Source organism: Sorghum bicolor, chromosome 3 (genome assembly GCF_000003195.3).
Source record: "Sorghum bicolor cultivar BTx623 chromosome 3, Sorghum_bicolor_NCBIv3, whole genome shotgun sequence".
In the NCBI taxonomy this organism is placed as follows: Eukaryota; Viridiplantae; Streptophyta; class Magnoliopsida; order Poales; family Poaceae; genus Sorghum; species Sorghum bicolor.
The window spans coordinates 66,291,671-66,310,707 of NC_012872.2; the positions used below are offsets into that span (position 1 = coordinate 66,291,671).

A 19,037-nucleotide genomic window follows, 5' to 3' on the forward strand; every position below is an offset into this window, starting at 1 on the left:
GACTAAGGGGGCGAAGCAGAGCTCTAACTGTGGGGAAGCGGAATATAGACAGTAGAGTCTCTGTATCCGGCCACACAGACACGTGTAACCACATGTTTGCATAGGATTAATAAATCTGTTCATATAGTCAACCAAACACTCTTCTTTTTCTGGTTGTTGTATCCACTTATAGCATGATTCCACTCATAGAGGATGAATTATGCAGTCTCCTGAAAGCAACTAAACACAAAAAGAAGCATCATGTCATGTTTGGTTTATTTAATCTCCCCGTATTTTGTAGTTTGTATATAATTCTCTTGCGAATGTGTATATATAAACAAGAAATAAAAATTTTAGGAGTGTAATGTAAATTTTTGGGTTTCAACTCTCGCGAAACCGGTGGGTTCTAGTAGTGTGGGTTTATCTTAAGGAAACATTGACGAAATGAAGATTCTTTTGACCTGTCAATGGTAATCAGGTCATGAATGAAAGCTGAAACGGACCAACTCATCATTTATCAAACTTGTCACCCGGCATTCTAGCATCTCCCTAGCTTGGCACACCTCACCATGGATGCTATCCATATCGTCGACTCGCCATGTAATGATGATGAGCAATTACTACACCATTCGTTGTTGAACATGCTGGTCCATTCCATCAGGCAACAGATATAATAAAAACCGACATCAGGAAGGTGAGGCATTGCTGTTCCAAATTCGGGCAGCTTCCTTCCTGTTCCTAACGGGCAGATTTCCACAGATACACACGCATCTGAAGATTTCTTCTACGCCCGTAGCAGCAACTTGTACGCCTGGAGAGGGAGAGACATTGAGAGATCCACTCAACTTCAGAGAGCTCCATGAACCGGACTCACTAACCGACACAACACAATGTTGGTCAATATAACTCAGCAACAAGCCTCGTCAAAAATTAACAAACTGTAGCTTGCCCATCGCTTTACAAACTAAATGTGGGGCTTCTTTTGTGGACTTAAATTGATCGATGTTCACGGCCGGATGCAGTATCGTCAGTTGCATCATCCTTCTACTTCTTGGCAACAATCAACAATGGCTCATCAGTAAACTGCCTTATCTGTCTCTGCCATGGTTGCCGTGCTGCGAGAAGCCAGCCATTTCCATGGTCACTTATCTCTAATTTATACGAGATGCGCCATTTTTTACAGGTGAGGAAGCAGTGTACGTAGCACTACTGACAAAACTACGTACAGACATATTGCTCTTAACTGTAGGGTTGGACTGTTCAGGCATGAGCATAGATGAGTCCTAAGAAGCATCATTACAGTCATATAGAAGATTTGTTGTATAAACTATAAACTGGTCTTCTCAACATTACATTCGGTATATATAGTATTGTACCCGCCAATTGGTTGGAGTTGGAGTGTTGGACCATGCCAATGCCATTGCCATGCATATCCCCTTCTTGTGTCATCCGGCAGTGCAGCCTAGCTCAGCGTGCCCTCTGCGGGCTGTGGCGCTCCGGCTCCCGCTCCGTCGTCTGCAAGCGTGCGTGCGTACGAAAAGTGACGTCCAACCACCGAGCAAGATCCGCTCTATAAGACGTCGCGTCCTTTCCACCTACAGCGCAAGTACACTACCGGAACACACGACACGAGCGAGCGCTTGGACCGTTCCGCGCGTGGTGACATCGATCAGCTGGAGAGAGCGATCGGCCGGTCGAGAGATGCCTCCCGGTCCCGGCGTCGTCGCGGACCACCAGGCGCCACCGGCTCAGCCGCCGCGGAGCCCTCACCGGGGCAACGGCGGCGCCATGCCCATGCCGCAGAGCCCGCTCCGCATCAAGCAGGACGGCAAGTTCTACGAGCGGCTCCTCACCAAGGAGAGCTCCGCGGCCAACCTGTCGTTCCGGTACTACTGGGCGGAGCCGGGCGCGGTGCCGTTCGTCTGGGAGTCGCAGCCGGGCACGCCCAAGGACGTCGCGCGGATGGGCGCCGCCGGCGCGCTCCCGGCCATCACGCCGCCGCCGTCGTACCTGCTCCGCCACGGCGACGGGGTCGCCTCGGCACGCCATGACCAGAAGAGCGGCGGCAGCGGCAGGGCGGCGAGGAGCTCCAGGAAGCGGCGCTGCAGGCTCAAGAGGATCAGGATCGGCTTCGTCGCCGGCATCTTACGGCGGCTCAGCCTCGGGAAGAGGTGGCGACGACAGCGCCCGGCGACGCCAGTCAAGGTGGCGTCGTCCTCCAGCCGGTGGCTCTTCTCCTCGGTGGCCACGGAGACAGGCGAGCACAACGACATCCACCAGGACGAGATCGGCGCCGTCGTTGCCGCGCACCCGAAACAGCACAAGGCCGTGCCGTGCAGCTTTCCCACCCTGTGGCTGCTGCGCTTCCGCAACAGCTCCGGCAACCGGGCCGGCGGCCGCAACGACGGCTGGGCGTAGGACGGTCGTCGTCGCTCTCCAGCGTGGTTGCGACAAGGAATCGCAAGTCAGAAAGTGGTTTGTTATGGTTACCAAATAGGTTAACGATCGATTTCTATCGCTGCCAGTGAGTCCAACTGCGTTTGTTTGTATATTGCCCAGTGGCAGTGCAGTGCTGCATGAAATTTTATTCTTTTTGTGTTCATCGTGTTTACAGATCATCATGAAGTTCACGAGTTCGTAATATCTCGTCAACGTTAGTATATACTACTCCCTCCATTCCAAATTGTAACCAAGAATCTTAAAGAGTCAAAGCATTTTCACGTTTGACCAAAATTATAAAGTGAAATACTAAGATTTGTAACGTAAAGTGAGTATACTATGAAAATATAATTAAGGAAGAATCTAATGATATTTAGTTGGTATCATAATAATTATTATTATATCATATAAATTTGGTCAAACTTTTCACAAGTTTGACTTTCCAAGATTCTTGGAATGACTTACAATTTGGGATGGAGGAAGTAGTATATATATATATATATACACACACACACACGCAGTTCTGTTGTACATGAGCTCGAGATAATATAAGAAACATATGCTGATTCTGCTACTTGCTACTTGTCGTAATGTGCATGTGATCCTATCTCTATCATCATTATCATACAGTATTATAAGTAGTTGCATGCAATTAGCACTTTAGCAGTGCATAACTAATGGTAGTGATGGATGTGATGAAAGAACGGTGTAAAACCTATGATGTCAACAGTGACGGAGAACCAACCATAAGTCCAGATAACACTCTTAACTATTTCAGAGGCTATGTAATAAGTACCCCCTCCATTTTTTTAGATTTATATATAAAAAAATTAGATAATCCCTCCATTTCAAAGTTGGTGATTGCATATATTATTGGTAAGCGAGGCGTGGCCGCGTGGTTCGATCCATCGAGCGAGATTAGTTGCTCACTTGCTCTTACTGAATCTGCAGGACAGCTCCGGCCGGGCAGCGTAGGTACGTACGACATTCAGGATCTTGAAAATCGCTTAGGTCTTGTTTAGTTCCCTTGCCAATTTTTTTTCGACACCGTAGTATTTTTGTTTGTTTGTGGTAAACATTGTCTAACCATTGGTTAATTAGACTCAAAAGATTCGTTTAAAAAATTACAGATAAACTGTACAATTAGTTATTTTATTTTTTTCTATATTTAATATTTCATGCATGTGTCGCAAGATTCGATTTGACAGAGAATTTTGAAAACTTTTTGCATTTTGGGGTGAACTAAACAAGGCCTTAGTAGTGGCCTTTAATTCCTCCCCTGAAATTTACTCACTATGTCGTCGGATGTTTGAATATATGAATAGAGTATTAAATATAGATGAATCATAAAAAAAGTATTAAATATAGACTGAAAAAGAACTAATTGCACATATTATGATTATTTTATAAGATGAACCTTTTAAACCTAATTAGTTCATAATTTTATAATGTGGTGCTGCAATAGAACTACAATAAACATGTGCTAATGATAGATTAATTAGACTTCATAAATTCATCTCGTGGAGTACTGATGACTTCTATAATTTATTTTATTATTACTATCTAAACTCAATGTGACACCTCTATATGACAGCCGATGTGACATTCCAAAACTTTACACCTCGATCTCGGGCTCGATGATCTCTTCATCGATGAATTGAAGCAGCAGTGCTGAATATGGTAGGGCACAGGAGTATGCATGGGAAAAGTGTACGCTCGTAGGAGTTCGATCAAACACATGGATGAAAAACATCTGTCCTAGCTAGTATAAACAGCTTCGAGTTATTGGCAGTCCAAGTTACTATACGTTTCTGTGCCTGAAATTAAAGGCCTATATAACGATTTGCAATCTGTGTGGATGTGGTATATGCTGTAGTTCATGCTGTACGTCGGCCAACTAACGCAACCGATCTTGACAATTTCCTTGCAACAAACTCAGTGTCGTTGTTCAAGCAATTAGCATACAGGATCTCATCGATCGAAGTCCGATGCTGTGTCCAGTTTGCTCCTCATGCAGACCTAACTACCACACCAGAGCAAACTATCTAGTACTCCAATTTTACCTCTTTTGTAGTATGTTGGTCACCCTCCAACACATATCCAATTTGCAAGCTAACTCTGGAATCTGGTGCCAGTGATGCGTGATGTGTACTATGAAGCTACATGCAGAGAACCTTTAGGTTACAATTATACGTGGGCCAGATCCATATAATATTCTAAAACTAGCAAGATGATCAGCACAAATAGTGAGGTTATTTAGCTTTATTTTGCATTTGGTGTTTTAATTTGAAAATGGTTATTACAACTAGTTTTGTTTACTTGTTTGACTAACTGCATCCATATAGCCCCAAATTCTATATAGCTACTTTTTATGCAACCGGAGGGGCTTGCGTCCCTACAGAAAAATTAAATTACTAAAAAGATGGGTCAACAGTTATAAGCCACGATCCGAGAAATGAAAAAGGAAGAAAAAGAAGATAAAAGATAAAAAATACAAATTACTACAGATTTTGGATTCATAGGTCAAAGATATCTGAGATACTATTAGGTCATTTTCTGTTGTCCAAATTGCCCAACTCATTAAGATAGCCACCAACATGAAAAAATGGGAATGTGACTAAACTCTTATTTGTAGTAAAGCTTTAGGAAAAGCTTAATCAACCTGGAAGTCAATGTTCAATAAACTCCAGCATTCTTTAGCAAAAGGACAAGACAAGAACAAGTGTTGCACCGTTCTTCTGATTGAGACTCACATAACACACAATTATAGGTTTCTAGTTCAATATTTTCCTTCTCAGAATGTTTCTAGTGCTTAATCTATCTTTCATGAGCAGCCAAAAGAATATCTTATGCTTTGGTTGATAGAAACATGTCCACAACAATTTGAAACCTTGATGTACTTGTCTATGCCCAATTAAAGAAATATAAGCATTTGAAGCAGAAAGTTTACCTCCCCAACTGTAACTCTAGATGTCATTCTAGTTGGTTAATGGAAAGTATTGCAGGATATATTTGTATTGCCAAAAGAGGTAGACTAAAGTCCCATGTGATGGGTCTTGTGCATAATTCCTCACTGAGATGGCCTTTGATTTGTCATAGGAGAAAAGTTCTGGGTATTCATCCTTTAAGGGTTCTTCCAACAACTATCTATCCTGCCAAAAGAGGCAGCTCTAACCATTTCGAACTTGTGCAGTAGATAGTGACTTGGAAGAGTCCATTAGCTTTAAATTTTGCCTCCACCAGAAATAACCATCTTTTTATATGATTGGGTAGTTTAACATTAGAATATTGTTTCTTCTAGACTAGAGAGACCCAAGGGATGTTCTTTTTGTTATATTATTTGTCCGTGTTTTTCAACATTAGTGTTTCATTGTGTTCCTTTAGATTTATCCCTCCAAGGCCCCATTCATCTTTTGGAAAACACACCATCTCCCATGAAGCTTTTATAGTGCCTTCTTTTAGTTAATTTCAGCACCTCTCCAAAGACAATGTTTAATAAATTTGTCAATCTAATTAATGATTGAATATGGCAATGATAGGGAACTCATATATAAAGTTGGAAGAGCATATAGGACTGCATTTGTAAGCTCTAGTTTATCATCTTGTGACAAGAATGCAAAAATGCTTGCTAGTCACCTCTCACATTTGTTCATCATGGCAAGGATTACTCAACCCTCGATCTAATTAATCCTAATGGCAAACCCAAGTATTTTTTTGAGAGCGTGCTTGAAGCACGTTTTTCATTAAGAAAAAAGGAACAAAGTTACAAACTCAAGGTCAAAGGTAACCCAGTTACCTCCAAGCTAAAACTAAAACTGAAAACAAAAGGTTGTAATTACATCGAAACACTTTGCGACGATAAGTAGAGACAATGCAGCATCAGCTAGAGGCTAATGCCAACAATGAGCTAAGTTGCTTATATCCTGCCAAACACCACTCGACAATTTCTTGTTATACCAAGTTCTACAACGCAGCCAGTGATGACGCTATACCGCCGAAGGTCCGCGCGTTTTGTTCCTTCCAAAGCAACCACCCTATTAAGAAGAAGAAGGAATCAAAACCGGGCCATTGAATCTTAGGAATGAGCTTTCTATAGCTCAACCACCACTGCATGGTTGCTTCCTGTTGAACGATAATAATACCATCTAGATGTAGCTTCCTTAGCCAATGGCTCCAGACCTCACGACTGAAATAGTAGCCAATCAGGATATGATCCAAAGATTCAATCTCTTGGTCGCAAAAAACACAGGTCGTCGAATTCTGAAGGCCAATGACAAACCCAAGTATGTGAAGGGAAGGGCCCCTTTTGCACAACCAAAGGTGTTTGCCAAATGATCAATTTTTTTCAGTCATGTTGATTATAAACATCATAGGCTTATTATAGTAAACCTTTAGACCGGTTGATTCCAAAAAAAAAGGCATAACTAGTTTCAAGAAGAACAGTTGTCTAGCATCCCCTTCTATGATGATTAGTGTGCCATCAGCTTACTAGATGCTATGGAAGTCTAAGGTGGAGTTCAAAGGAATAGGAAACTTGAGGAGGCCATTTTCTATTACTTCGTTCAACAATGATTTGGAGGAAGTCTACAACAAGAACAAAGATAAAGGGTGAAAGAGGGCCTCCTTGCATCACTCCCCTTTTATAATAAACTGTTTCGCCAAGAACACCATTTTAAAGTACTTTGAAGTTCCAGAAGATAGTATGCTTTTAATTAAGGAAAGCCAAACATTGTCGAAACCCCTAGCATCCATGAGCTCAAGAATTGCTTGATGCTCATTTTTTCAAATGTATTTTTAAAATCTATCTTTAGGATTACTATCTCCTTTTTTGAGTGATGGCAAATTGTAAGTGCAATCAAGCTCTAAGTCGGTTTTGGTGATGTTAACCGTATAATTAAAGGTCTAGTGACTTTTGTAATTATTTGACAATGTATGATGCATTATGGGGGTGCAAAGAAACACTAAAGGGGACCCCAACTCAAAAGAGTGGCTTGAAAAGGCTAAATTTCCATTTTGGATTTGAGTATAGGACAAGCCGTAGTATAAAGAGAGATACTAGTAGTGTGCTAGAAAGAATCAAGTGCTCATATCCATATACACCTTATATCCAACGAGACACAAAATGCCAAGAGCTTCTAATTCCTATTTTGATGTAGCATGCATGGATCCTCCGCGTGTTATGGGCAGAGCCTCTATGTTTGTCTGTCAGAATGGCCATGGGAGTTGAGGGAAAGTATTTATACTCTTCTCTCTCTCTCCCCCCCCACTAGTCATCTTCCTCAGTCATTCACTACAACCGACCAATGGCTCTCATCTTCCTCATTCATTTACTCCAACCAACCAATAGCTCTCTCTCCTCCTCCATTGATGCTCCAACAACCCTAGGACAAAATCTTAGTGATGCATCACCTCCTCAACAATTGGTATGAAAGATCCATGTCTTTTTGGGATGACACTTGGATCAACAAGCAGTCTCTCTGCAGCAGCCCTATCCTCCACAACCACAACTCTAACAAGACAGTATCGTTGCCTGCTCTAACCGAGAAGTGGTGCAACAAGGCTTTTGTGCCTTCCTTGTTCCAAGATTGTCTAACGCAGCTGATGTTGAATGTGGCTTGCTTGAAGGCATACTCTCCACCATTTCCCTTACACCAAATGAGGATGTCCATTTCAGTATGTTTGAGAAAGGAGATCGATGCTTGGACAACACTAAGATCTGCAAAGCATCCACACACTCTTTTATTCCCACGCTAGGCTTGAAGTTTGTCTAGCGAAGCCATGCCCCACCGAAAGTGAAGTTCTTCGGTTGGCTGCTACATCAAAACCGGCTCTAGTACCACGTAAACCTCTACAGGAAAGGCATCCTTCAAGATGACACATGTGTTGTCTTCCATAGGAGTCTAGAGATTGAAGATCATCTATTCAGAGATTGTCCATTTGTTGTCGCTTTGCAAGGCAAAGCCACTTGCTATTTGGCATGTGCCAGAGTTTGTGAATTTTTTTTGTTTGGCTACTATAGCATTTTTGTTTGTATTTGGTAATTATTGTTCAACTATAGACTAACTAGATTCAAAAGATTCGTGTTGCAAATTACAAGGAAACTATATAATTAGTTATTTTTTTATCTATATTTAATGCTCCATGCATGTGCTGAAGATTCGATGTGCCGAGGAATCTTAAAAAGTTTTAGCAACTAAACAAGGCTTGAGCTCGCATTTAAACGTAGGAAAAGCGTGGAGTTTGTACCTAAGCTTGGCACATTGGATCTTGGCACCAAGCTTGGCACCAGTGGTGACGGTGCCAAAGTGCCTAACACGTCACTGCCAGCGCTGTGTCAACGACCACATGGTCTAAGAGCTTGGCGCCATTAGCACTGGCGTCAAGATGATTCAGATTCTAAAATCAAACTAAAAAAGACGTATTTGTAAAAATCTTTAAAAAATTACTAGAAAATAAAAAAGACGGACAGAGCTAAGCCGAGTCCTGAGCTCCTACAAGAAAACAGTCATCCGTGGAGCCAATGTTTTCCCGTTGGATACATGTTACTAAAGTTTAGTGCTCTCATCCGTGGAGCCAATGTTTCCCCGTTGGATACATGTTACTAAAGTTTAGTGCTCTCTCTTTTTTTTTATAGGGAACAAGAGGGGCGAAGACCCCTACTAGTGCTCTCTTTTCAAAATGAATTAGCCCGCTCCCTATCTGCAATGACTTTGATATTCAGGCCAATGGCCTTTGTATTGTTAAACCTTCGGTGTTTGATACCGTCCGTCATCGGCTTGTTGAAATCAATGAAAAAATCATTTAGGGCCGTTTGTTTTTGGCTGGAATGGCCTGGAACTATTTCGGACCTAGAACCATTCAATATTTTGTACTATGCTGGAAATGTTTCGGGCCGTTCCAGACCAGAAATGCCTAACCGAACATGCCCTTAGATGTGGGGGTCTCTCACCTTCGGTACTTGACTGAAACTATACTTGTCAGTATTGGACGCGGCGAAGATTATTGGCACCGCGTGTTTTTGTTTTCTAACAAAACGTCATCATCGATATCTCAGTTCAGATTCAAGAAATTTAGACGGTCGAAGAGAGTCAAGTTAGAGCATTTCCAAGAGCTTGGCTAAATTTAGTAGTCAAATTCTAATGTTTAGCCATTTTGTAAAATAGATAACTTCTTAAAAAAAATAAGAGGTTCACAACAGTCTTGCTATCAGATAGCTAGTGTCAGTGGTTAGCTATATATGGCCAGCGAAAATCAAGAGATAGCAAACTTTCTATTTTACAAAACCAAATAGCACATCTGTTGGAACCTCTTTTTTTACTATAGAAGTTCTAAAAGACCTCCATAATAAAAATAGCAAAGCTGTTGGAGTTGCTCTTACTGCACCACAGGGCTGGTTCCGCTGCTAATGGATTTTATTAAGGGACAATCTCCTTGACATGATCAGAAACAGCAGGAGGGATCCAAGGTAGGGGGTGGAGCGTGCCAGGCCAACTAATAAAAACAACAAATCTTTTGCCCGTCGCCATACATATATTTGCTTACTACTACCAATTTGTCGGTCTTCAGGCCCATCCCCCTCATTAATGCCTTGCCTTTTAAGCACTCTTTCCTTGCAAACTTTATACACTTCTATATGCCTCATATCTCTCTCTCTCTGTCTGTCCATCGGCTAACGATCCCTCTCCCCTGTCTTCTCCATCTCCGTCTCCTCTGCCTCTCCCAAGCACAGGAGAGGAGAGCATGCCTGGATGTCCACAGAGAGGTAAGATTTCTTCCTCATTTGTCTCCATGTGTCTTCCTGCTTGAATTCTGTCACAGTTCAACAACAAAATTTTCTTCGAGAAGGAATGTCATCGCTGTTCTTTGTTCGTATCCTTTTGCTTGAAAATTAGTTAATCACGAGAGAGAAAATTCATTGCTCTTATACCATCAAAATTCTCAAGATTATTATTCCCCCTCTTTGATCCCACATGCAACAAACCCTAAGTGACAGCTCTGCCCGTTGGACTTCCACCAGCAGGGAGAGAGTCGATGAGATCGGGAAGAAGATCAAGCGAGAGCCGGATACAGCCGCCCTCGCCGTCGCTGTCGCCTCCGCCTCCACTGTACCGGCCGACAACCACATCCCACACCGCCTCGGCCTCGGCCTCGGCGGTGTCCTCAACACCTTGACACCGTGCGCCGCGTGCAAGCTCCTCCGCCGCCGCTGCGCGCAGGAGTGCCCCTTCGCCCCCTACTTCTCGCCGCACGAACCCCACAAGTTCGCCGCCGTCCACAAGGTCTTCGGCGCCAGCAACGTCTCCAAGTTGCTCTTGGTAAAGCCTCAACATGAAGAAAAATTCATCCTTTTTCTAGTCTAGTTAAAAAGATTTCACCGTAGATAGATTCCTCGCGTATAAACGTGTCGATTGTGTCGTCGCAGGAGGTGGCGGAAGGGGAGAGGGCGGACGCAGCGAGCAGCCTGGTGTACGAGGCGAACCTCCGGCTGCGGGATCCGGTGTACGGCTGCATGGGCGCCATCTCCATGCTGCAGCAACAGGTGAACGCGTTGGAGGCCGAGCTGGAGGCGGTGAGGGCCGAGATCCTCAAGCACAGGTACCGGCAGGCCGGCGGCGGCAACCGTCTCATTGACGACGACGCGCATGCTACGGCCAGCTTTGTGGCTCCTGCGTCGGCTCCGGTGCACGTTAATGACGTGGTATCGGTGGTGGAGGCAGGCCAGGAGGTTGCAGCCACCGGCGGCGGCGCGTCGGGGATGTCGACGTCGTCGGCGGTGTACGTTGCGGAAGCCGAGCAGCCGGCGAGTACTAATCACTATAGCTCCCGTAACCCAAGTGAGCATCCTGCATACTTTGGTTGACATGCATGTATTTAACATTTTGGTGGTGGTGGTGGGACGATCAAAACTAGAAAGGTTGGGTGAATAAACTGTGTGCAAGTTTAATTATATATACTACAAGTTTTCTAGAAAATAGGTTTGTAGATGTGGATATATATATTGGGTGGCTAAAAGGTTCATCTAATATTTTGGAATGTATGTACCATTTGTTTTCTTGTAATTGCCCATTGCGATATTGTTGGTTGATTAAATTAGTTCGACCAAGCAAGCGCGTCTTGATCCCTATATATAAATAGTAAACCATTTGCAGGGGTTTGGCACTCAAAGTTTTATGCAAATCCCATAGCAGAAAACACCAAACGTGTGTAGCTCAAACACGCTGTTTCAGTGGATTATGAGCTCACGCATAGGCAATGATATTCCTTAATTAATTTGCTTGCACTGAACAAATGATTTTTTTTTGTCGACGTCCAAATGAATTTCCATCGAGGTTGAAAAATGATAAATTGACCTTTTCAGCATTTAGTTTTCAGGTACTATCTATAAGGATTTTGTTCTTCCTTGGACCCTTATTTCTTCTGCCTTCAGTTTTTTAACAACTGATGTGTATTTGTCTGGTTGGATGATGGTGTCATTGTCCAACTTTCTGTTTTGGGCATTTCATTGAGTTAGTTTTAAAGTTTTTCTGGAAGTCTAGAACTGTATGCTTGTCGGAGTCTACAGAACTTATGACTGAAACAACACAAAGATGTATATATATAGCACAGTATTTGTTTTCATTCCACATCAAAATTTAGAATGGCAGTCATCTACAGCACACTAGCCAAAATGCCATCTCCATATGCTATAGTTCGGCATTATTATATTGCTACGTTTTCAGTAGGTGTTATATAAATAATATATGATTGACACATTTAATTTTATTTCTGGACGAGAATTTGAGCATATGAAAGTTATCCGGCCTGTATCACTAGATTGATCAATGAATTTTATTATATTGGCCGCCACATATATATTCTATATATCTTTTATGTTTGAATTGTCTATTTTGGATTGTTTTATATAACGTCGCCTATTCTGATGAAGTCTAAGTGGTGCAGATCGAAAAAGGATCAGATTCTATATGTAGGATCACGTGGTTTTCTTTCTACACACTCGTAGTACTGTACTAGTTATGTACGTATGCCATAGTATTACCCCACAAAAGCAAGTAGTCATATACCAAATGTAGTACTACCATATGCTTGTTTCTTAATTAAGCTTTGTTTTTTTACAATGTATTTATACCTTTGTACGTAGTGACATGCACCATTACTTTCTTCACTGAGTTATGTGTTTTAAACAATTATTTTGATACTAGTTCCTGTGCCTTGCAAGAGTACGTGAAAAAACACAAGATAATATGTACACTTGTCAATATAATCACAAGTTCACAACTAATGTTTGCATGAGTTACAGGTTATTTTAAGGTTATATGCTGCTCTGATTTTCACATGGTTGGTCTAAATTATCATAGAGCGTCAGGCAAAAGTTTAAATGTATACTTTGATGTGCACACACCTCAAAATAGGTTATTTTATTGGAGGGCAGTATATATATCATGTTTCCAGCCAGTGAAATCCTTTACGTAGTAGTACTGTTCTTGAAAATTCTCTTAGGCCGTGTTTAGTTCCCGAAGGGAAAATTTTCACGACACTGTAGCACTTTCGTTTGTTTGTGATAATTATTGTTCAATCATAGACTGACTAGACTTAAAAGATTTGTCTCGTAAATTCCGACCATACTATGTAATTAGTTTTTATTTTTGTTTATTATATTTAATATTTTATGCATGCGTCTAAAGATTCGATGTGAGGGAGAATCTTAAAAAAATTTAAGTTTTTAAGGCCCTGTTTAGTTCCCCACCTAAAATTTTTTCATCCATCCCATCGAATCTTTGGACACATGCATGGAATACTAAATGTAGATAAAAAAATAAACTAATTACACAGTTTAGTTGAGAATCGCGAGACGAATCTTTTAAGCCTAGTTACTCCATGATTAGCCTTAAGTGCTACAGTAACCCACATATGCTAATGACAGATTAATTATGCTTAATAAATTTGTCTTGCAGTTTCCTGACGAGCTATGTAATTTGTTTTTTTATTAGTTTCTAAAAACCTCTACCGACATCCTTTCGACACATTCGATGTGACATCCAAAAAATTTTCATCCTCAATCTAAACAGGCCCTAAGTGAAATTAGACAAGGCCTTAGAAAGAATGCTATGGCCACCTAGTAGTAGCAGTTTTGGATGTCTGCATATATTTGGTTGCAGATCTACTGAGCTGTGAGGTGGCTCTTTCATGCATGGATTGGACGTCAGATGTCAATGACTAGGGCATATGACAGCTATATATGCTAGCTAATTGCATTCCTAAAAGGCTGTATAGGACGAGGACGATCGAGGAGCCTTTCCTTTGCGTGCAGAGTTCGATTGCCGAGAGCTAAGCTAGCTCGTGCTAGTTGAGTTCGAAGTTGGTAAAGTCAGGTACAGACACTCCACCTTGAATTGAAAAATGCAGCATCACCAGCACACGGGCTAGCTTGTACTACATGGCTCCAGCTCAGGATCGATCCATCCATGTGTGCTCCACAGAGACTTCGCTCTTTCCGAGACGTGAGAGAAGCTTCAGCCCAGGACCGCCCTGCTCTCTCGTTGTTTATTCTACTAGAGAGATGGGGCAGGAGCAGGATGGGGGTGAGCTGGGACTGGGATGTATATGCAGTGGGATCTGGTCCACCGTTGCTTGTTGCTTCAGACGGTGGGCATCTATCAATTGATCTCCGCTTGTCTGCACTCAACCCTCCTAATGCCGATGCTTCCAAGTCTTCACTAGTACCCAGCACGGGAAGAAGATGATGCATGCACACTCGTACAGTGTCACTGGTGCTCAGCGCACGCATGGGCATGGCAACTATATGCGCGCGTGCAGTAGGCACAAGCACACACACGTACGAGCGGGCGATCAGCCATGGGGATTATTTTCGCTCGATCGCCGGCATGGACCAAGCAAGGACGTACGATCTGTCTAGGCAACGGCATGCACGCATCACGTTGAGTTCCTGGCATCCCAATGCAAGTTCCCAAAACACACACTTTGACTGGTCGGCGCGGCAATGCTATAGGAGTAGCACACAGCGGATCGATCTGAACTGGCCGGCTTAGTTAAATCGCTTCTGCCCAAGATAATCTAGCGGTTTCATTGACCGGGGAGGCGCCGACTTCACGAATCTTGAGATGCCGCACATGGTGGTGGCAGCTACACGCGACCTCGGTGCCCGCCGCTGTTTGAGATTATCAGTGTTTGCCAAATTAGTCAACAGTATTTTCTGCTATAATTTATCAGACAAAACGCTGAATAGCTAGCGGTCACCATGCACACATGGCTGTTTCAGCAACGCGGACCAAATAAGGATAAGTTTTTTTTAACGAGTCTGGAGGGCCTAGAGCCCCTACAGATAAATATTGTTCGAAGCATTAGAAATCGGTATCTTTCCGAATGAATAACCGAGTCTACTAGCTGCCTACTGATGTGCTCCGTTTCTACGAGTTCGTCCTGGCACCAAACCGTGTCTTTGTCGCCCTACGGTGCGGTGGGCAACTGCTTAACATGCAATCCGACGTTTTAAGTGTCTTTAGTGAATATTGAGAGTCAAAGCATTTCAACTTTGATTAAAATTATAAAAAAAAATATATTATAAAATTAAATAGATATAATATAAAAATATAATTAACAAACAATGTTACGATATTAAATTGATATCATAAATATTATTATCTTAGCATATAAATTTAGTTAAACTTAAAATAATTTGAATTTTTAAGATTTTTGGAATGGTTTATAATTTAGAACGAAGAAAGTAGTAAGTAATAGGAGTGGCCTATACTGTAGTACTGTGCTTTCGAATGTGGAACACGGTATGTGTTCCCGTTGGAGTGCTTGTGCTAGCTAGCCTCGCTTGCTAATGCATGTGGGGGCTCAACTGCAACACAATATTATACATAAGAATGTTCAGCAACGAGTTCATATGCTACGTACTTTTTTCTCGAAAACACAAAAAACTGTTTATTATTGTATTAAGATTGAGAAATAGTTTGATTACAACGACGCGAGAGCTTATCCCACCCTAGCGGACTCTGAACAAGGTGATTACTCGCTCATATATATGCCACGTACTACCTAGCATATCAACTGGCCTGCATAACTGGATGGAACAAGGGTTTGAGTCTTTCATAATAACATCTAGCAAGGCTAATAATACACTCGGTTGTTGGCTGTAAGGTTTCTTTACAGTATTTTTTAGCCTACTCGTATAGTTGTTAGCTTATCACTATTAGTACATGGTCAACTTGTCTCTCTTACAAACTTTTTTGGTTTTCTTGTGTCTAAGCCGGCTGTAAGCTTACAGTCCACTTCTACTCTCTCCTCTTCTTTCTCCTTCACCTCAGTATTTAGCCGGCTTACAGTCAATACTTGCTCTTAAAGGGTTTGAGCTGCTTGCTACTACTCACGGGAAGCATGAACTAGCACTTGTTACCATTTAGAGTAACAAGCCAGTGTGTTTGCAAATTTCTCTTGGCGAATCTAATTGGTGGAAGAGTAAGGACACATGTCCTCAAGTACAAAATAAACTTGCAGCTTTTTTTGCCCTTAAGAGCACATGCCCGCACTCTCTTACCCAATGGATTTGCATTGAGAAGTGTGCAAACATACATCTCAATACAGTTTCGTATAAGATGTGTGTTTGCACGCTTCTTAATGTGAATCCAATGGGTGAGAGAGTGAGGGCACATGCCCTTAAGGGCAAAATAAACATTCCCAAGTATACCATTCATCACAAACCATACACTCTTCCACTGAAAATAGATTTCTCTAAAGTCCTCGACTTGGTAAGGGTGCTCGTATTTGCTGGATTTTATCTCAGATTTAATGGCGCTATATTTTCAGCGGTAGGCGACGTCTTCGTCAACAGCGAGGCATATGTCGTGAATCCGTGAATCTTGTGATCTCAGCTCAGTCTTTCGAAGGCGCTCATAGGTAAGGCTAGATAATGAGCCGAGCTCGCTCGGCTTGGCTCGTTTTGCCTTGTTAGGATAACGAGAAGTTAGCTCGCCTTGGCTCCTTACGAGCTCGAGCTTGCTCGTTAAGCTCCCAAGCTAGGTATAAAAGTACACAAAATATAATGTATATTTATCTAAAGCTTAAAAGTAGTAATAATATAAAAATAATATATGGTTTTAAGTCAAACAAAATATTCATATATGAGCTAACATATCAATCATATATAAAGTGTAAGAAATGAAGTAATACAAAATTAATATAAGTTATTATGATATTTTTTCTGAAATTATAGCTAGTTTGGATTGCGAACGGCTCACGAGCTGGCTCGAGTTGGCTCGTTATGGTTAATGAGCTAAAATCTTGATTTAGCTCGACTCGTTATCATAACGAGTTGAGACGAGCGAGCCACGATTTTTCAGCCACGCTTACTCATAGGGGTATGATCAAAGTTTAAAATAGCGGGCTATTGAAAATAGCGACAACTTTTTTTCAATAGATATGCAGCTATAGCGGTAATAGCGGCGCTATGACAGATAGTGTTTTCATAAAAAATAGATAAAAACACGAGTAATTGATAAAAAAGACATGGTAAATATGAATTTTGATGAATAAAAATATGTTTTTATAAGTCTAGGTAACATTACTAAGTACTAATGTGACACTATAGCATGGTTTATGAAAACTTCATTGTTCAAAATACCAAATTAGTTATAACTGATAAATGATAATCTAGTCTAAGATGGAGTTTTGAGAGTCAGACTGAGAAAAATTATAATAGCGGCGCTATAGCGCGTAATAGCGGTGAAATTTATCATAGCAAATGTAACTTAGCGGCGCTATAGCATGTAATAGAGGTGAAAGTTGTAATAGCGGAAAAAATACAAATAGCTTAGCGGTAGGCCTGTCCAGCAGCTATAGCGCCGCTATAGCCTGCTATTTTTTTTCTATGGGTATGATATATGTTTGTTTATAAAAGTGAATATGCATGCATCGTGAATGTTTACGTTGTACTATATAATTTTAAAAAAAAACACAGTATATAAGAAAGATAACGGATTTGCTACATGGAGCGAGAAAAGGTTTAAAAAGAAGAAAGAAAGAAAATTATGTTGAGAGTGGGAGAGAAAATAGATTTGTTGCGTCGAGTGAGAAAAAGTTTAAAAATGAAAAAAGAAAAAGAAAAAAAAGAAAAAAGTAGTGAGAAAAAGTTTGCAAACAAGAAATAAAAAGAAAATTATGTTCAGGGTGAGAGAGAAAACGGATTTGTTGCATGGAGTGAGAAAAATTTAAAAAGAAAAAGAAAAAAAAATCAAAAAAGGACTGAGAAAAAATTTAAAAAACAAAAAAGGTACACGGATTTGTTGCATGGAGTGAGAAAAAATTTAAAAAGAAAAAGAAAAAAATCAGAAAAGGACTGAGAAAAACTTTAAAATTAAAAAATATGTTGAGAGTGGGATTTGAACCCACGCCCTTTCGGACCAGAACCTTAATCTGGCGCCTTAGACCAACTCGGCCATCTCAACTTTTGATATTAAAGTTCTAGTATACCTTATTTAAAAGATGTATGTATATGCTAACCATAACATCCATCAGAGGTTCTTCTCTGTTACATGGCTTTGTTCAGGTACAACCAAAAAAACTGTACAAATATAGCTGGTGGACATTTATCTATGAAAGGTACTAAATTGTACTCCTTACTATGCTTTTCCACCGCACATTGATGTGTGCTGTTACAATGGATTCTATTATGTCCTACCCTAGGTTAGGGTTCATAACCTATACTTTTGTTAAGAGGTATTTTTAACTTAACTATTATCAAAGTACTCACCGCAACCTTTGTTAATAAGTTTTAAACTTAAATTGAGAAGTCATGGATTTAACCTCACTTTTGTTTTAGGCTCTTTAATATTTATCTTAGACTTCACGAAATTTTTTCAAATCACCACTTTAGTATTCATTATTAAATGTAACCGTTTGGTTCCCATGGATGCTGGGCCAAGCCGTGGGCACACACCAACAGCAAATAATTAAAAGTACTTCATTCTCTATTTAGTCGAAGGAGTAACCTAATGGTAAGGCATGTTGCTAGTTTTGAACTTTTGATTGATGCCATTGTTGGGTTCATTCCAATGTGTTGCAATTTTTTTTTCCATCGCAGCACATATATGCAGAATATTTTTAGTTTTGGATATGCACCATATACATGCAACAAAGTAACAAGATTATTTAGTTCAAATAACTTAACAAATCGTCTTTTGTGTTTGAATCTTTTTGCAATAACATTTTTTTTATTTTTCTTTGCACTAAAGGTTGATAATAGGCCTATTGTTTTGGGCTAACTAGAGTAAAACGAATTTAAAATCATACGTTGTGACGATCTGGATAAAATCGTCACAAGTTAGCGGGCCAAGAATATCCACTGGTGCACATCCATGACAAAAAAAGATTATCGTCACTGATTGTGTCTGGTAGTGACGGTTTGTAAATCCATCACTGAGAATCCGTTACGGATTAACAAGTTTTTTGTCGTGGAAGACTAGCAAAAAAAAAAAAAGTAGATTGCTTTGCTCGAGTTTTTTTTCCATAACCAAATTTCATTAATCATAAACTACCCGACGAGCAAGAGTGGCAGTACTACGATAACATCTTTGTTCTATGAGGCTGGAGCTTTTTTT

The 19,037-nt window shown here is 41.0% G+C and overlaps 2 protein-coding genes and 1 non-coding gene across 5 annotated transcripts; 2 read left to right on the top strand and 1 right to left on the bottom strand.

Moving 5' to 3' along the window:
• Positions 1,432 to 2,579, top strand: LOC8057724. Its single transcript, XM_002456514.2, has one exon. The coding sequence runs from the start codon at positions 1,681 to 1,683 to the stop codon at positions 2,395 to 2,397; it is 717 nt and encodes a 238-aa protein (XP_002456559.2). The 5' UTR covers positions 1,432 to 1,680; the 3' UTR covers positions 2,398 to 2,579.
• Positions 9,974 to 12,953, top strand: LOC8057725 (LOB domain-containing protein 15). Of its 3 annotated transcripts, none has more exons than XM_002456515.2 (3): positions 9,974 to 10,180; positions 10,412 to 10,733; positions 10,841 to 12,953. In XM_002456515.2, exons 1-3 carry the CDS (start codon positions 10,167 to 10,169, stop codon positions 11,276 to 11,278), a joined length of 774 nt encoding a protein of 257 aa, XP_002456560.2. In that variant the 5' UTR covers positions 9,974 to 10,166; the 3' UTR covers positions 11,279 to 12,953. The 3 variants fall into 3 exon arrangements, with proteins under 3 accessions (XP_002456560.2, XP_021311603.1, XP_021311604.1); XM_021455928.1 differs by having other exon boundaries at positions 10,844 to 12,953; XM_021455929.1 differs by having other exon boundaries at positions 10,439 to 10,733; positions 10,841 to 12,950.
• TRNAL-AAG lies at positions 17,805 to 17,885 on the bottom strand. Its single transcript has one exon. It is a non-coding gene; the product is annotated as a tRNA-Leu (tRNA).